Source organism: Serinus canaria, chromosome 19, assembly GCF_022539315.1.
Source record: "Serinus canaria isolate serCan28SL12 chromosome 19, serCan2020, whole genome shotgun sequence".
Lineage (NCBI taxonomy): Eukaryota > Metazoa > Chordata > Aves > Passeriformes > Fringillidae > Serinus > Serinus canaria.
This window is the reverse complement of record NC_066332.1, coordinates 10,381,937-10,396,816: the sequence shown is the minus strand read 5'-3', so window position 1 is coordinate 10,396,816 and position 14,880 is coordinate 10,381,937. Positions and strand designations below refer to the sequence as shown.

Sequence of the window (14,880 nt, the reverse complement as noted above, 5' to 3'; positions counted from 1 at the left end):
GCCGCGCAGGCGCGGTGCAGGTGCCGCGGTGCCGCCCGGAGCCGCAGCGGCAGCGGCAGGGCCGGGGGGGCCCGACCGGGGCTGCGCCCGCGCGGGGACCGCCACCGCCTCCGCCACAGGCCCGGCGCGGCGCGGCGCCGGCAACGCGCCTGCATGAGGTTGATGCTGCTGTGCTGCACCTGGAGGGACGAGCCTATGGGAGAAGACGAAGGTGCGTGACACCCGAGCCCCCCGGCTGACTCAGCGCTTCCGCCGCCGCTCGGGCCCCGGGACCCCCCAGCCCGCTCCTGCGGACCCTCCCGCCGGCCTGCAGCCCCCCGCATCCTGCCCGCATCCTCCCCGCAGCCCCCAGCCTCCCCACTGTCCCCGCGCCCCTGCATCCTCCTCGGCATCTCCATCCCGCACCCTTGCACCCCCAGCACGCCCCCTGCACTCCCCACCCAGCCCGCATCACTCCTGCATCCCAAATGTCCCCGTGTGCCCGCATCCCCCCCTGCATCCCCCACTGCATCCCTCTCTGGTCTGCGTCCCCCTTGCGCCCCGACATTCCCTGTCCCCCCATCCAGCCTGCACCTTCCCCACAGCCTCTCTGCATCACCCTCCACCCCTACACCCCTCCCTGAAATGCCCGTCCCGCACCTTACATCTCCCGTGCCCCCCACACGTCCCCTGCGCTCCCCAGCCGCCCTGCATGCCTCTCGCACCCGCAAATCACCCCCTGCGCCTCTCACTCATCCAGCTCACAGCACCCACTGCATCCTCCACTGCACTCCACCCTCCATTGCTCCCCTGGTCTGCATCCCCCTGCACCCCATCCAGCCTGCATCCTCCTCACACCCCAAAATGTCCCCGCACAGCCCCTGTTCACCCTGCATCCCCTCTGCACCCCCAGATCTTCCCTGTTCCCCCGGTTCAGCCTCCATCTCTTCATCCTTCCTTTTACTGCCACCCAACTTCATTCTCCCCTGCACCCCCAAATCTCCCCCATCCTCCTTGTCAAGAACTGTGCACCCAGCCTGCATCCCTGCCTGCCCCCTCCCAGCACTCCACATCTCCTGCTGCACCCCTGTCCAGCCTGCATCCCCTGCTGCACCTCCCCATCTCCCCCTGCACACTCTGTGTGCCCCCCCTGCATCTCCCATCCCCTCCAGCCTGCATCCTTCTGACACCCTCAGATCCCGGCTGTGCGTTCCTTCCCCTCTGCACTCACTGGGCCCCTCATACCTCCCCACACACCCCAAGAACTTGCACCCCCAGGACCTCTGCAGCCACCCTGCACCACTCTGTGTGTCCCCCATTCATCCCCCACCCTGCAGCCCTTTGTGTGTCCCCCATTCATCCCTCACTCTGCACCCCCTCTGTCCCCCCATGCACTGTGCATGCCCCAGCACCCTCTGCACCTCTCTGTGCTCTCCTGCATCTCCCAGCACCCCTCCAGCCTCCCCCTCTGTCCCCCCATTCATCACCCAGCACCCATCCAGCATCCCTATGTGTCCTTCTGCATGCTCCATCACCCACTCTGTACCCCCTGTGTTTCCCCATTGCACTGTGCATGCCCCAGTACCCACTCTGCACCCCTCTGTGTGTCCCCCATTCATCCCCCACCCTTCATACCCTGCACCCCCTGTGCCCCCCAGGACCCCAAGCACTCATCCTGCTGTCCCCCCATGCACCCACCACCCATCCCACACCCCACCATCCTCCCTGGATCCCTTGGCACACCCATCCTGCCCCTCTTCACCCTCCCTACACTCTGTGCCCCCATCCCACCCCTGCCCTGTCACCAGCCCTGGAGCCATGGGTGCCACGACCTTGACCCGCTGGTGGGGGATGGAATCCCCCTGCCAGAGGGATTTCATCCCAGCTGCTGCTGTGGGTGACCGGGGCCAGCTGGTGGGGATGACAGCACTGTCCCCTCGTGTTCCCTTGCCTGCAGGGACCGACCTGCCGGTGTGTGCAAGCTGCGGGCAGGGCATCTACGATGGGCAGTACCTGCAGGCACTGAAGGCTGACTGGCACGCCGACTGCTTCAGGTGGGACCCGCCAGGGACAGTGGGGATGCTGGGGTGGGTGGCGCTTGGGACACTGGCATGGCATCAGGGGCATCGGGGTGGATGATGTCATGGACACTGGAATGGATGGCCTTAGGGACACTGGCTGGCATCAGGGACAGTGGGATGCTCTGCAGGAACAGGGACAGTGCTCCCTCCCGTTCCAGCCATGGCAGGGACATGCATGCAGCCTTCGCAGTGTCACTCCTTGGAGCGTGGCTGTGGCTCCTGGGACCCATGGGGGTGCTCTGGCAGAGGCCGGGCCTGGCAGAGGGCTCTGCTGCCTGTCCCTTGCTGTCCCCTCCTGCCGGGTGACAGGGCGCGTTGTGGCTGATGTCACCCGCCCCCCTCCCTCCCAGTTTCCTCTTTCACTCGAGCCCTCCCGGCAGCTCCAGCTGTTAGAGCCCCGAGAAGGAGAAGGAGAAAGGGCCCGGGTCGGGGGGCACAGGGGTGCCCGGGACCTGACAGGGTTCTCTGCGGGGCTGGGAGTGCCCGGGGTTGTCCCCGGGGTGTGTCCCTGTCGGTGGAGGAGGATGCTGGCGGCGGTGCTGAGGAAGAGCCGCGTCCTGAGCGCTGGAGCCAAGTGAGTGGGATTGAAGTGGGAACGGGTCAGGACGGGCTCCGCAGGGAGCCCCGGGGGGCTTAGCCTATGTCCCCCATGCTCCGCTCCCCCTCTGGGCCGTCAGCAAGAGCAAAGCCACTGCGGGGCCGCAGCTGGATCCGGTCCCCCCGGATGAGCGGCTTCCGGCAGCGCTAGGCTTGCTGAAAGCCTTCCTCCTCTTCTTCCTCCTCTTCTCCCTCTCCCCTTCTTCTCCTTCTCCTCCTCCCCTTCCCCTTGTCCTACGTTTCCCCCTCCTTTTCCCTCTCCTTCTCCCCCTGCTGCTCCTCCTCCCCCTCCTCCTCTCCCTCCTCTTCCTCCCCGCCCCCACCCCCAGCCCAGGGGAGGGTTCGTGCTGCGCCATCGGAGGGGGAGTCCTCGTGCGGTGACGTCATGGGGTGGGGAAACTCCGCGCCGTGACATCACCGCTGGTTGGTATTCCACCTGCGTGGCCGGGGGCGGGGGAGGGGGAACGACACTGCAACAGTCCCCGGGCACCCCCCGGCATCCCCTGCAGAGTGTCCTGCAGCAACCCTGCACCCTACAGCACCCCGGCACTGCAAACCTCTGCAGGAAATCCCCTGCACCTCCCCCTGAACCCCCTCCCCAAGAGGATTTTCCACCTTCCAGCCCCCTACACCCCTCCCAAAGCATCCCCTGCATGCATTCAGCTCTCCCCTATAGAAAGTCATCTGTGGCTCCCCTTCTGCACCCCCAGGCACTCCCACACCCCCACACAAATCCTCACTGATACCCCTCTCCTCTCCTGCACAGTCTGATGTGCACCCCTGCTGCTGTATCCCAAAAATGACAGGCCCCTCTGCAGCCCTGGGCACACCCTGCTGTTGTCACCCCCTGCACCCCCCCAGCAGCTCCCCCACCCCCTGTGCCCTTTGCAGATTGTCCCAAGGCTGGCAGGGCAGGCTGGCGTGTCCCTCTGGTTGTCTGTGCCAGGGTAGGAAGTTTGTGACCAAGGGGGCATGTCCCTCTGTCCCTGATCAGGCTGGCACATCTGTCACCAGGGTGGGACATCTCTCTGTGTATCCGTGACCAGGCTGGCATGTCCCTGTGTGTGTCCGTGACCAGGCTGGCATATCCCTGACCAGGCTGGGACATCTCTGCGTGTGTCTGTGCCAGGCTGGCACATCCCTGACCAGGCTGGGACATCTCTCTGTGTGTCTGTGCCAGAGACGCATGTAGACTGGCACGTCTGTCATCACGGTGTCATGTCCATGGCAAGTCTGGCACATCCTTCTGTGTATCCGTGACCAGGCTGGCATGTCCCTCACTAGCCTGGCACATCCCTGTGTGTGTCTATGACCAGGGTGGGACATCCCTCTGTCTATGATTAGGGTGACATGTTCCTCTGTGCACCCATGACTGGGCTGTCACATCTGTGAGCAGGGTGACAGACCCATGACCAGGGTGGGACTTCCCTCTGTATGTCTGTGACCAAACCGGCATGTCACCCCTAGTCATGGATAGAGAGACATGCCCTTCTGTGTATCTGTCACCAGGGTGGGATGTCCCTCTGTCTGTGACCAGGCTGCCACACTTGTGACCAGTCTTCATCCCTCTGTGAGCCTGTGCCAGGCTGGCAAGTCTGTCACCAAGGTGGCATGTCTGTAACCAGTCTGGTACATCTCTCTGTGTGTCTTTGTCCTGGCTGGCACATCCATGCAGGGCTGGCTGGCGCTTCCTTCCTCATGCCTCCCCTGCCCCACATCCCCTCCCTTGTCCACCCCAGTGTCCCCACGTGTCCCTGCAGCCCCAGCCTGCACTGTTACACCCTAGAATCACCTGCTGTCACTCTGGGGATGGTGACACATTGATGCAGTGGCCCTGCAGCTACATTGGAAGTGAGGGAAGCAGCTTGCCTGGAGAGCTGTGGAGAGGGCAAGCACCAGCTGTGCCCCGGGGTGACGGTGAGGACCAGGTGACAAGGGTGTCCCTGTCCCTGCCACAGGTGTTGCGAGTGCGGGGCCTCCCTGTCCCACCAGTACTACGAGAAGGATGGGCGCCTGTACTGCAAGAAGGATTACTGGGCACGCTTCGGGGAGCTGTGCCATGGCTGCTCCGAGCAGATCACCAAGGGGCTGGTCATGGTGAGCACCACGGGGTCCCCAGGGGTAGGACATGGAGCCCTGTGCCATGGCTGAGCTCCTGGGGATCAGGGGAGGTGGGGAAGGCGTGCAGACCCCCAGCACCTCTGGGTGTGTCAGGGGTGTTCTCCGTGTTTTAGGGGACCCTGGAGGGCCTTGCTGGGGTTGGGGAATGCAGGGGACAAGCTCAGGGTGGTGGGAGATGTTCCTGCAGCCACCCCCAGTTTGGTGGCACTTCTGTCCCCACCATCCCACAGCTCAGCCTGCCCTACCCATGGCCCCAGTGCACCCGTGGGTACTCCCAGCCCCCTCAGTGCCTGGACAGGGGGTCGCAGGGCTGATGGCATTGCCCGCAGGTGGCTGGGGAGCAGAAGTATCACCCCGAGTGCTTCAGCTGCCTCAACTGCCACACCTTCATTGGGGACGGCGACACCTATGCGCTGGTGGAGCGCTCCAAGCTCTACTGGTACGTCTGCTCTGAGGAGACCAGGGGGACACGTTCCTGGCACCCCTACCCACCCTCCTGCTCTGCTTCCCACAGCGGCCACTGCTACTACCAGATGGTGGTGACACCGGTGATCGAGCAGATCCTGCCGGACTCCCCAGCCTCCCGCATCCCTCACACTGTCACCCTCGTGTCCATCCCCGCCTGCTCCGATGGCAAGCGCGGCTTCTCCGTCTCCATTGACCAGGGCTGCGGCACTGAGCATCCGCGCACCGTGCGCGTCCGAGAGTGCGTCCCTGTCCCCTCTGCCACCATCCCCTCCCCAGGGCAGGAGCATCCCATGCTTCTTCTGCCCCTGGGATCCATCCCAGAGACACCTTTTGGGGTGGGAGAGGAGGAGTGGTGCTGGGTTGTCTGCATTGTCCAGGGGTGGCCTGTAGGGACTGTGGTGGTGTGTTCCCAGCTGCAGGGGGGTTTGTGGAGGATGTGCTGGTGTGTCCCTGGCCATGCTGGCATTGCCTTATATGCCAGAGTGGGTTCTGGGTACCATGCATGTCCCTGTGTGGTTGGGGTGACTTGTGGAGACTGTGCCAGCATGTCCCTGTCCAGGAGGTTACAGTGGGATCTGACACACCCATTGGGAGTGTCCTAGTACACCACCCTGATGGTGACAGTGTCGGCGGTCTGGCCCCACCATCCCCATAGGGTAGACCCGGACTGCATCAGCCCTGACATGAAGAACTCCATCCACGTTGGTGACCGCATCCTGGAGATCAACGGGACCCCCATTGGCCATGTCCCTCTGGACGAGGTACGGTCCCCCTGTCACACCCCAGCCAGCCCCACTTCCACCACGTTCCCAAACCCACCCCATCACCATTTCCCTCTGCAGATCGACCTGCTGATCCAGGAGACAAGCCGCCTGCTGCAGCTAACCATCGAGCACGACCCCCATGAGCCCCTGGGCCAGGAGCCAGGGCTGGCAGGCAGCCCCCTGCCCGCCCTGTGCAGCCCCCTGTGCTCGCCAGCCCCCGTGCCCTGCGGGGACCCCGCTGCCATGCGCCAGCGCGCTGTCACGTAAGGCCACCCCCTGTCCCCGCCCCTGCTGGGTGCCCTCCACAATCTGACTTCTGCCCATCCATCCTTCAGGAGGAGCTGCAGCACGGACAAATCCCCAGGCTCCAGCTCCGTGGGCTCTCCCGCGTCCCAGCGCAAGGACATCGGGCGCTCCGAGTCCCTGCGTGTCGTGTCCCGCGCCCACCGCATCTTCCGCCCCTCGGACCTCATCCACGGAGAGGTGCTGGGCAAGGGCTGCTTCGGCCAGGCCATCAAGGTGGGCAGGGGGCACGAGTGTGGGGGTCTCGGCTCCCCAGGGTGCAGGGGGCTGGCTGAGTCCCTGCACTCCCGGCCAGGTGACACATCGGGAGACAGGCGAGGTGATGGTCATGAAGGAGCTGATTCGCTTTGATGAGGAGACCCAGAGGACCTTCCTCAAAGAGGTGAGGGTCCCCTGTCCTTAATCCCCCAGGCTGTGGGGACAAAAGGGACGGGGTCTGATCCTGCCCACTGAGCCTGCGAGCATCGGCTCTGTCATGGGGTGCAGGAGCCTTGGGGTGTCATGAACATGGGGCTGGGGGGGGTCTCCTGCAGGTGAAGGTGATGCGCTGCCTGGAGCACCCCAACGTGCTCAAGTTCATTGGGGTGCTCTACAAGGAGAAGAGGCTTAACTTCATCACAGAGTACATCAAAGGGGGCACCTTAAGGAGCCTCATCAAGAGCATGGTGAGCACTGGGGGAGGCAGGTTGGTCCCCCACCATCCCACAGCCCTAGTGTGGCTGGGGGACCCCCCTTCCTTTTCCATTTCTTGGCAAACTCCCCCTCCTGCCCCTCAGGACAGCCACTACCCCTGGAGCCAGCGGGTCAGCTTTGCCAAGGACATCGCTGCTGGCATGGTGGGTGCCACCATGGGATGGGTGGGTGGGAGGGGCACTGGTGAGTGGGAGGACCATGGCGTGGGGGTGCCCCGGCTCTCAGCCCACCCTTCCCACAGGCCTACCTCCACTCCATGAACATCATCCACCGCGACCTCAACTCTCACAACTGCCTCGTGCGGGAGGTGAGTCCCACCTTGGTGCTGCCCTCCCCCAGCCTAGCTGGGGCTCTCAGTCCCTGTGTGGTTCCCCCAGGCCTCACCCCTCCTGTGCCCCCCAGAACAAGAGTGTGGTAGTGGCTGACTTCGGGCTGGCACGGCTGATGGTGGATGAGAAGAACCAGCCCGAACATCTCAAGAACCTGAAGAAACCAGACCGCAAGAAACGCTACACGGTGGTGGGGAACCCCTACTGGATGGCCCCCGAGATGATCAATGGTGAGGGGAATGTGGCCGGCCAGGGCTCTGTCCCCAGGCAGGGGACACTTGCTGGGGCTCGGACAGGACGTGTGACATAGCCTGACCCTGTGTCTGCAGGGAGAAGCTATGATGAGAAGGTGGACATCTTCTCCTTCGGCATCGTCCTATGCGAGGCAAGTGCCCCTGGGGCTGGGGTCTGCCATGGGCGCTGGGGTCCTCATGGTGTTTGGGGTCACTTCCCCAAGGCTGGGGTATCCCCTTTGGGGTTGGAATGTTTAGAGTCTCTTAGAGTCTCCACCTTAGGATTGGAGCCTTTTCCCTTGGGCTTGGGGTCCCCTTAGGGCTTGGAGTCCTCATTGTGTTTGGGTTCACCTCTAGGGTAAGGTTCTCCCCCTTGGAGTTGGGGTCTCCCTTTTGGGGTTGAGGTCCTCATTGTTCTTGAGTACCCTCTCTTAGACTTGGAGTCCTCCATTAGAGTTGGGGCCTTTCTCCTTCAGTTAAGGGTCTGCCTCTTGTGGTCTCTCCCTTGAGGCTGGGGTTTCTTCATTGTGTTTGGGCTCCCTCCTGGGGCTTGGACATCTTCCCCTTGGGGCTTAGGGGTCCCTGTTTGGGGTTGAGGTCCCCCCTTGGTGATGAGCCCGCCCGTTCCTGCTGCTGCCCCCAGATCATAGGCCGGGTGAGCGCTGACCCCGATTACCTGCCCCGCACCACCGACTTCGGCCTCAACGTCCGGGGCTTCCTGGAGCGCTACTGCCCCCCCGCCTGCCCCCCCAGCTTCTTCCCCATCGCCGTCTGCTGCTGCGACCTGGACCCCGAGAAGCGGTGGGTGGTGGAGACCCCCAGGGGTCCCTGGGGCAGGGAACGGGGTGGGGACAGAGCCAGCGGAGCTGCCACGCGTCCCTCTCGTCGCTCAGGCCGTCCTTCGCCAAGCTGGAGCAGTGGCTGGAGACGCTGCGCATGCACTTGGAGATCCACTTGCCGCTGAGCTCCCAGCTGGAGCAGCTGGACCGAGCCTTTGGGGAGATGCACCGGCGGGAAGGGGGGCTGCCCGCGGCCCCGCGGTAGAGCCCCCACCCGCACCGCTCTGCAGCCACGGGAGAAGGAGCTGCGCCCGCCACGAGCCGCTCCTGGGGCTGCCTCACCCCGGGGCTGGATCCCCGGGTCCCTGGACGTGCCCCCCCCACCGCTGCCCACCCCGGGGAGCTGGCTCTCCCCGGGGCCGCATGGCCCTGGGCACCCCGCACGCCGTAGCTCTGACCGCCAGGACCAGCCCGGCCGGCCGCACCGCGGGGACCGTCTCCCGTCCCCGTGTCCCCCACCCTGGCTCACCTCCCCTTTGCACAGCGGGGCTGCCCCGCCCGAGCCCCCGGGCACCCCCGGACAGAGCCGCGGCCTTGCGGCGGTGCCTTGGCTTTCCGTGAACTTGCACTTCAACACAGGAGGAGCCCCGCGGCCCCCCAGGGCACCCTCGTAGCAACGCCCTCGGCCGGCCCCTGAGGCTGCTCCCGCTGGCACCCCGGACTCGGGGGGCTGCCGGCACCCCCGGCCGAGCGAGGTGTCATGGGGGACACCCCCGTGGCGTGGGGACAGACACGTCGCGGTCCCTGTCGCCCCCGCGCCTCTGCTGCCCGTGCTGAGCCCGGACCACGCAGCCCCAGGGACGGCACCAGCTGCTCCAGAGGGACGTGGGGCTGCGGCTCATCTCGGTCCCCCTGCCCTGGAGGGCCCAGGGGGTTGCGCCACGCGGTGCTTTTCATGCTCTTTATTCAGGTTCATTTTTCTGTAAGATATTTAAAGAGAAGAGTTTGTATTATTTTTTCATACAACTTAGCGTTTGCCATTTGTCACTGCCTCGGTTCTGCTTTCCCGAAGGGATCAAACTGTGAAGCCTCTCTGTGCACTTTTGCCCAGGAAGTCCAAGGTGACGTCCTCTGCGGAGGCGGGAAGGGAGCTCAAACTGTGATGTACCCCGAGCCGTGAGTCAATAAATCCTTCCCCGCTCGCTGCCCAGCCTGTTGGCAATCGCTCACCTCCCCCGGGGGGGCTGGGAGCTCCTGCGGAAACTGAGGCAGGAGGGGATGGTGCCTATGCCCAGCGTGGGGCTGTGGCACTGGCCATGGTGGCACCCACCAGCTTGCTCACCCCCATGGGGGCAGTACTGTTGTCCCCCTTTGGGCTGTCCCCACCCCGTTGTGGGTACCCCCAGATCTGGGACTAGTGCCATCCCTGCTTATGTCACCAGGGCCCCCAAGTGCTGTGTCCCCTCGCTGGCCTGGAGGCCATGGCCACTGTCATTCCAGTGTGGTGACAGGCAGGTGACAGAGCTGTGTGACCATCGGTGCCATGGAGCTGATTTGCCTTTGGTGTAAAACCAGCCCCAGGGAAGAGTGAGATGGCTCATGCTGGAGTAGCCCATGGCCCTCCTGTGTCCTCAACACCTCTCTGAACCAAACTGAGGTGGGGGAGCTCCATCGTTGAAGGAGGGCAAGCTTTGGAAGCTGGAGAAGGCCTGGAACCCAAAGAGCTGAATGGGGGAGTGACAGGGAAGGGATGGGACTGGGGGGGGATGTCCCCAAGGATGTCCCCAGTCATGCTGAAGCTGGGGGAGGAGCCTGAAAGGGTCCCAGGATCCAGGCTGGAAGCCCCACCAGGAAACCTCATGGTTTATTGCTCTGGAGGGACACGGGGGAGATGTAGTGACAGTGGCACTGTCCCCCCTCCTGGAGTGGCTCCTAGCTGCCTGTTCCCCAGTACCCCAGTGAGGGACAGGGACTAACACCTTACCTGGTGTCACAGGCTGTCATGCTGCCCTTGGTGACACCACACTGCCCCTGGTGACACCTGACCGTGCTGATTCTTTGCTCAGGGAGCAGGACACTGTCACTCCCTGGGAATACTGGGGTGAGGGACCCACTGTGGCCATCACACCTAGGAAACACCACTGTCCCCAGTCCCCTGCTGCCACTGGAGACCCACAGCCCTGCAGTATGAACCTCCAAACCCATGGGACCCCCCACCCCAGCCCCTGACCCAGCTGGGTGCAGGGATGCCTGGTGGTATCAGAGACACCACACCCACTGGGCCACTTGCTGGTGGCCCTTGGGGCAAGAGCCAGCAGCTGGCCACAACACCAAGAAGCCACTCAGTCACCCCTGTGACCAGCAACTCATCAAGCCACCAGCTGGGACACCCCTCACCAGGCAGGAAGGTGGCTCTGGCACAGCTGCAGTGGCCCCATGCTGTCACTGTCACCCAAAAGTCCCCTCCAGGGGTGTGCAGCACCCTGTGCCCAAATTCAGCCCCTGTCCAGCCTGACCCAGTGCCCATGGGAGGGGCTCATCCCATCACCAGCACCTGGCTGTCCCCTCCAGCCATCCCTTCCCAGGAGGGTCAAAGCCACCCAGACCATGTCACAGGCCACCAAGAGCTTCCACTGCATCCACTGTCTCCTCCCAGGTCCTGCTCTGTGCCCCCCCAGGGATGTCTCTGGTAGGGTCCTGCCCATGCCTGACCCCAGTTTGGAATGGTGGCATGTGGGGAGCCAGGTGTCCCCACCAAGGGGGTGGCCAAAAGCACCAGTGGCTCTGGCAAGGACACAACTGAGAGCTCCAGCCACGAACCATTGGCTGTAGGTTTGTCACCTTCCTTGTGGGGAAGTTTGGGACTCCAGGGGAGAGAAGGAAGGGCAGGTTCTCCAGGAATCCTGGCATGGTGGGCACTGGTGCTGGGGGACCTTCTTGGGGGACATCTTGTGACAGGGGTAATGGGCAGAGGGTCCTCATGAGGCTTGAGATGTGCAAGGAGAAGAGGTGTTGGTGACCAGTCAGGACATCCAGCTGCACAGAGATGTGTGGAGCTGGAAAAGGATTCCTGGGATCCCACCAAGGCACCCAGCTCCATAGGGATGTGTGGAGCTGGAGGAGGGTCACAGGGGTCTGGCTGGGGTGTCCAGCTCCATGGGGACATGGGGTCTCCTCTCCATCCCTGGCCATAGCAAGACACCCCTCCCCCGCCATGAGGATTTTCCAGTGGTGAGCAGGCAATGGCTCTGGGATCCTCTGGAGACCTTTCCACCTCAGCCAGAGGATGAACTAGAGACATCCTGGGATCATTCCTGTCCTCCACCCTTCTGATCTCCCATCCTGCATCTGGCGCGTGGCTCTGCAGGGTGTCTGTCATGGTGGGCCCTGTCTCCAGAGCCACCTCTGTACACTGGGTACAGGATCCCTCCCCTGGCTCAGGAACAGGGGCCTTGTGTGGCTCTGGAGCAGCCTGAGCCCTCTCTCCATAATTTGGTGTCACTGTCACACCTCTCCTCTGCAACCTGGGCTGGGATAGGAGCCACCTCCTTGGATCACACGTGTCACCAGGACCTGGTGGCTCCATGGGGAACATCCAGATGCCCAAAACCCTGGTGGAGCTCTGAGGCCAATGGTGGGGGGTCAGTACCTGTCTGTCTGCCTCAATTTCCCCTGTAGCTGGAGCGGGCTGCAGGGTATGGGGATGGGAAGAAGGGCTGTCACTGCAGCTTCTGTCCCCCATCCAGTGTTCTCTGGTCCCTGACAGGTGAGGCTGGCCAAATCCAGGCAAGAAAATCTCATGGGAAACAGTTCCCATCTCGTTTGCCAGCAGTTTTTGTAAGGTCTACATAAACATGGCATTTATAAACACAGCCCTAGGAATGCGGTTCTGCCATCCTGCCCCTCTCTGCCAGCTGGGGGCACTGGGGCCCATCCCTGGGTCCTGTGGGGACACAGGCATCTGGGAGGGGACAGCTGGGGGTACCTGAAAGCCTCAGCTGCTTCTGGTGGGAAAAATGGCTTCTCCTCAGTCCCACTGCCATCCTGCCCCAGCTCCAGCCCAGCCCCTTTGCAGAGGGGCTAAGTGGGGAGCTAAGTGTTGGGTGCTCTGGGATTCCCCTGAACCACCAGGTCCCCAGGCAGGACCAGGGATGGGCAGCATTGACTGATAAGTCCTTTGGGAGAGATTTAGGAGCTGGTGACACGTAATGAGCTGTGGGAAGGTTCAGTCCAAGGAGGGAAGGGGGCCTTGTGTGGGCAGGGCTTGGGTGGGACCATGTGGGCTCGTGGGTTTGGATGGCTGTGACACTGTTCTTTAGAGCACATCCCATGTCCAAATCCCTACAATGGGCTGGCACTGCCTGGACTTGGGGAATGTGGACCCTTAAAACACCCAGGCCCCCCTGTTCTGAGCAGGAGCTCCCTGCAGAGACAGCCCAAGGATGGGGAGACCCTGGTATGTGGGTTTGGAGAGCTGTGAGACCCTGACGTGTGTGTCTAGGGAACCCCCGTGCATGGGTTTGGGGACCTGTGGGACCTTGGCATGTGGGTTTTGGGTTTGGGGGACCCCAGACTGTGGGTGTGGGAGATATTGGCTGCCCTATTAGACTCAAGCACAGGGAGCAGCCCAGGCATGGGCAGCCCTTCTGGGCTCAGACCAAGGGAAAGAGGCCAAAAGGCAGGAGCTACACCCCAGGTTTTCAGGGTCCACTCTGAGCAGACCCCTCAACCCACCTCATCCCTGTGCTGGAGCAGATCTTGGGGAGCACTGTAGGGTGCCTGATGTGGCTTGTCCTTTCCACAGTGTGAAAAATGAGTTTATTCCCAGCTTGGAGTCTGTTTGGCTGCTTTGGAGAGGGGAGAGCAGAATTTCTGCCTGTGCTTGGTGGCTTTGGGGATGGACCCTTAGGGCTTTGTCCCTTGGGATGTGTCACTGCAGTGAGGTGCTCCACTCCCTGCACATGGCATTCCTGGGCCCAGCCACCATGCTGGGAAGGCCCCCAGATGGGACCCGTTGCAAGAGAAAGAGCTAAAAATAGAGGTTCTCACGGCAGATGCAGGGAAGCATCCAAACGTGGTCTCTGGACCTGCCAACAGACGAGGACAGGACTGACCCCAGCCCCATTTCATGCCTGGCTGACACCCTGTGGTCTCCGTGACCCCAAGTGTTCCCCCTCCGACCCTCCTTTGAGCCTCCCCAGGCAGCCCAAGGCCCAGGCACTGTCTCAGTGCTGGTGCGGGCAGGGGGAGCCCCGCGGCAGGCAGCGAGGAGGTTAAACTCCCCACGCCCGCCGGATGCAGCATCCTGGGCTGGGCTCTTTCCATCTTGTTTTGGTTTGGAGGAATAAAAGCTTTGGCAGCAGCAAAGCCGCTTCCCAAAATAACTCAGCCTCCCATGGTAATTATAGAGCTCCGGGCCCTGGTAGAGAGCAGAGACTTCCCAGCCGGCCGGGACCTAAGATCACTGCTGTTGCCAGCCAGAGGGACCCTGGGGCACCTCGGGGACCTTGGGGACCTCTCCAGCTGTGCCACCCTCCCTGGGCGTCACCCTCGCTCCCCTTGGCGTCGTCTCCCAGACAGGAACGTGCAGCCCCTGTGTGTCCGCCTGCTCCGCAGCTGATCCCTTCAGCTTTTAATGCTCCGTGTAAAGCCCAGGTTGCAGCTTCCCGGCCTCGATGGGCACTGGGCTACCAGAGCGAGGTGGTGGCAAGCGAGCGGCTACTCCGGGCTGTGTCCCCTGGCCAGGTCGAGAACACCGAGCTCACCCCGGCACTGCCGGCCTGAGAACGCCCGGCTCACCCCGGCAGTGCCCTCCCGCCCCCGCGGGCTCAGCACTGCTCCTTGAAGGGCAGGGAGAGCCCAGGCTGAGCTCCTGGAGCCCCCGAGCCCCTAATCCCCGGTAATCCTGGAGGAAAGCGCTGGCTGTGGGGATTAGGGATGTAAACAGCCATCATCACCTGCCTGCCCCTGCCTGCCCCTACCTGCCCAGACCCCCCCCGGCCAGCCAAGGTGAGGTGCCAGGAGAGCGGGATCCCTGCCTGGAACCCCCGAATACAGGGTCGAGGGGGCCACCGGTGCTCTCTGGGGCTGTGTTGAGCCTGTGGTGGTTATTTATGTGAATAAAGGGAATGTAGAGCCATCTGGACACAGCCTGGATCTATAACATCCGAGGGAAAGAGATTCCAGGCAGTGCCAAGGTTGGGGACAAGGTGAGATAGTCCCTGTGGAGTTACACAGCTTTGGTCAGAGCCTGACTGGGGCTGGATCCGTCTTCTCCTCCTGGGGAATCACCACTCGCTTTTTTCATGGACAGGGAAACCGAGGCAAGTGAGGAGAAGCCCATGAGTGGGATGTGCTGGGAATGCATGTGATCTCCCCAGCTTCCTGGCTTGGAGGGAGTTTGAAGTGGGACAAGGACAGTCCTGAGGAGCATGAGGGCCGGGAGACTGAAATGTGGGGAGGGCTGAGCTCTGCCAGCTGCTCGCCACGGGAAGCAGCCACCGCGGCCAAGGCTCCCCCGGCCCCTTTCATGG

At 63.0% G+C, this 14,880-nt stretch overlaps 1 protein-coding gene across 4 annotated transcripts; it reads left to right on the top strand.

Annotated features, from left to right (window-relative positions):
• The first annotated feature begins 101 nt into the window (after positions 1–101).
• On the top strand, positions 102–9,558 carry LIMK1 (LIM domain kinase 1). Of its 4 annotated transcripts, XM_050981936.1 has the most exons (17): positions 102–211; positions 1,937–2,032; positions 2,547–2,634; positions 4,616–4,754; positions 5,108–5,217; positions 5,293–5,484; positions 5,902–6,007; positions 6,089–6,273; positions 6,346–6,529; positions 6,609–6,695; positions 6,847–6,978; positions 7,090–7,149; positions 7,248–7,313; positions 7,409–7,565; positions 7,665–7,720; positions 8,212–8,369; positions 8,462–9,558. In XM_050981936.1, the coding sequence occupies exons 1-17, from the start codon at positions 154–156 to the stop codon at positions 8,610–8,612; spliced, it is 2,025 nt and encodes a 674-aa protein (XP_050837893.1). In that variant the 5' UTR covers positions 102–153; the 3' UTR covers positions 8,613–9,558. The 4 variants fall into 4 exon arrangements, with proteins under 4 accessions (XP_050837893.1, XP_050837891.1, XP_050837890.1 ...); XM_050981934.1 differs by lacking the exon at positions 2,547–2,634 and having other exon boundaries at positions 1,937–2,033; XM_050981933.1 differs by lacking the exons at positions 102–211; positions 1,937–2,032 and having other exon boundaries at positions 2,040–2,634.
• The last annotated feature ends 5,322 nt before the right edge of the window (positions 9,559–14,880 follow it).

What these genes read in the sequence shown, in the direction of transcription:
- LIMK1 (XM_050981933.1), top strand. Translation starts at nt 2,123, where the DNA reads ATGGACACTGGAATGGATGGCCTTAGGGACACTGGCTGGCATCAGGGA. An exon ending in GAGCGCTCCAAGCTCTACTG is followed by an intron (nt 5,218 to 5,292) that starts GTACGTCTGCTC and finishes TGCTTCCCACAG; the next exon opens with CGGCCACTGCTACTACCAGA. An exon ending in GCCATGTCCCTCTGGACGAG is followed by an intron (nt 6,008 to 6,088) that starts GTACGGTCCCCC and finishes TTCCCTCTGCAG; the next exon opens with ATCGACCTGCTGATCCAGGA.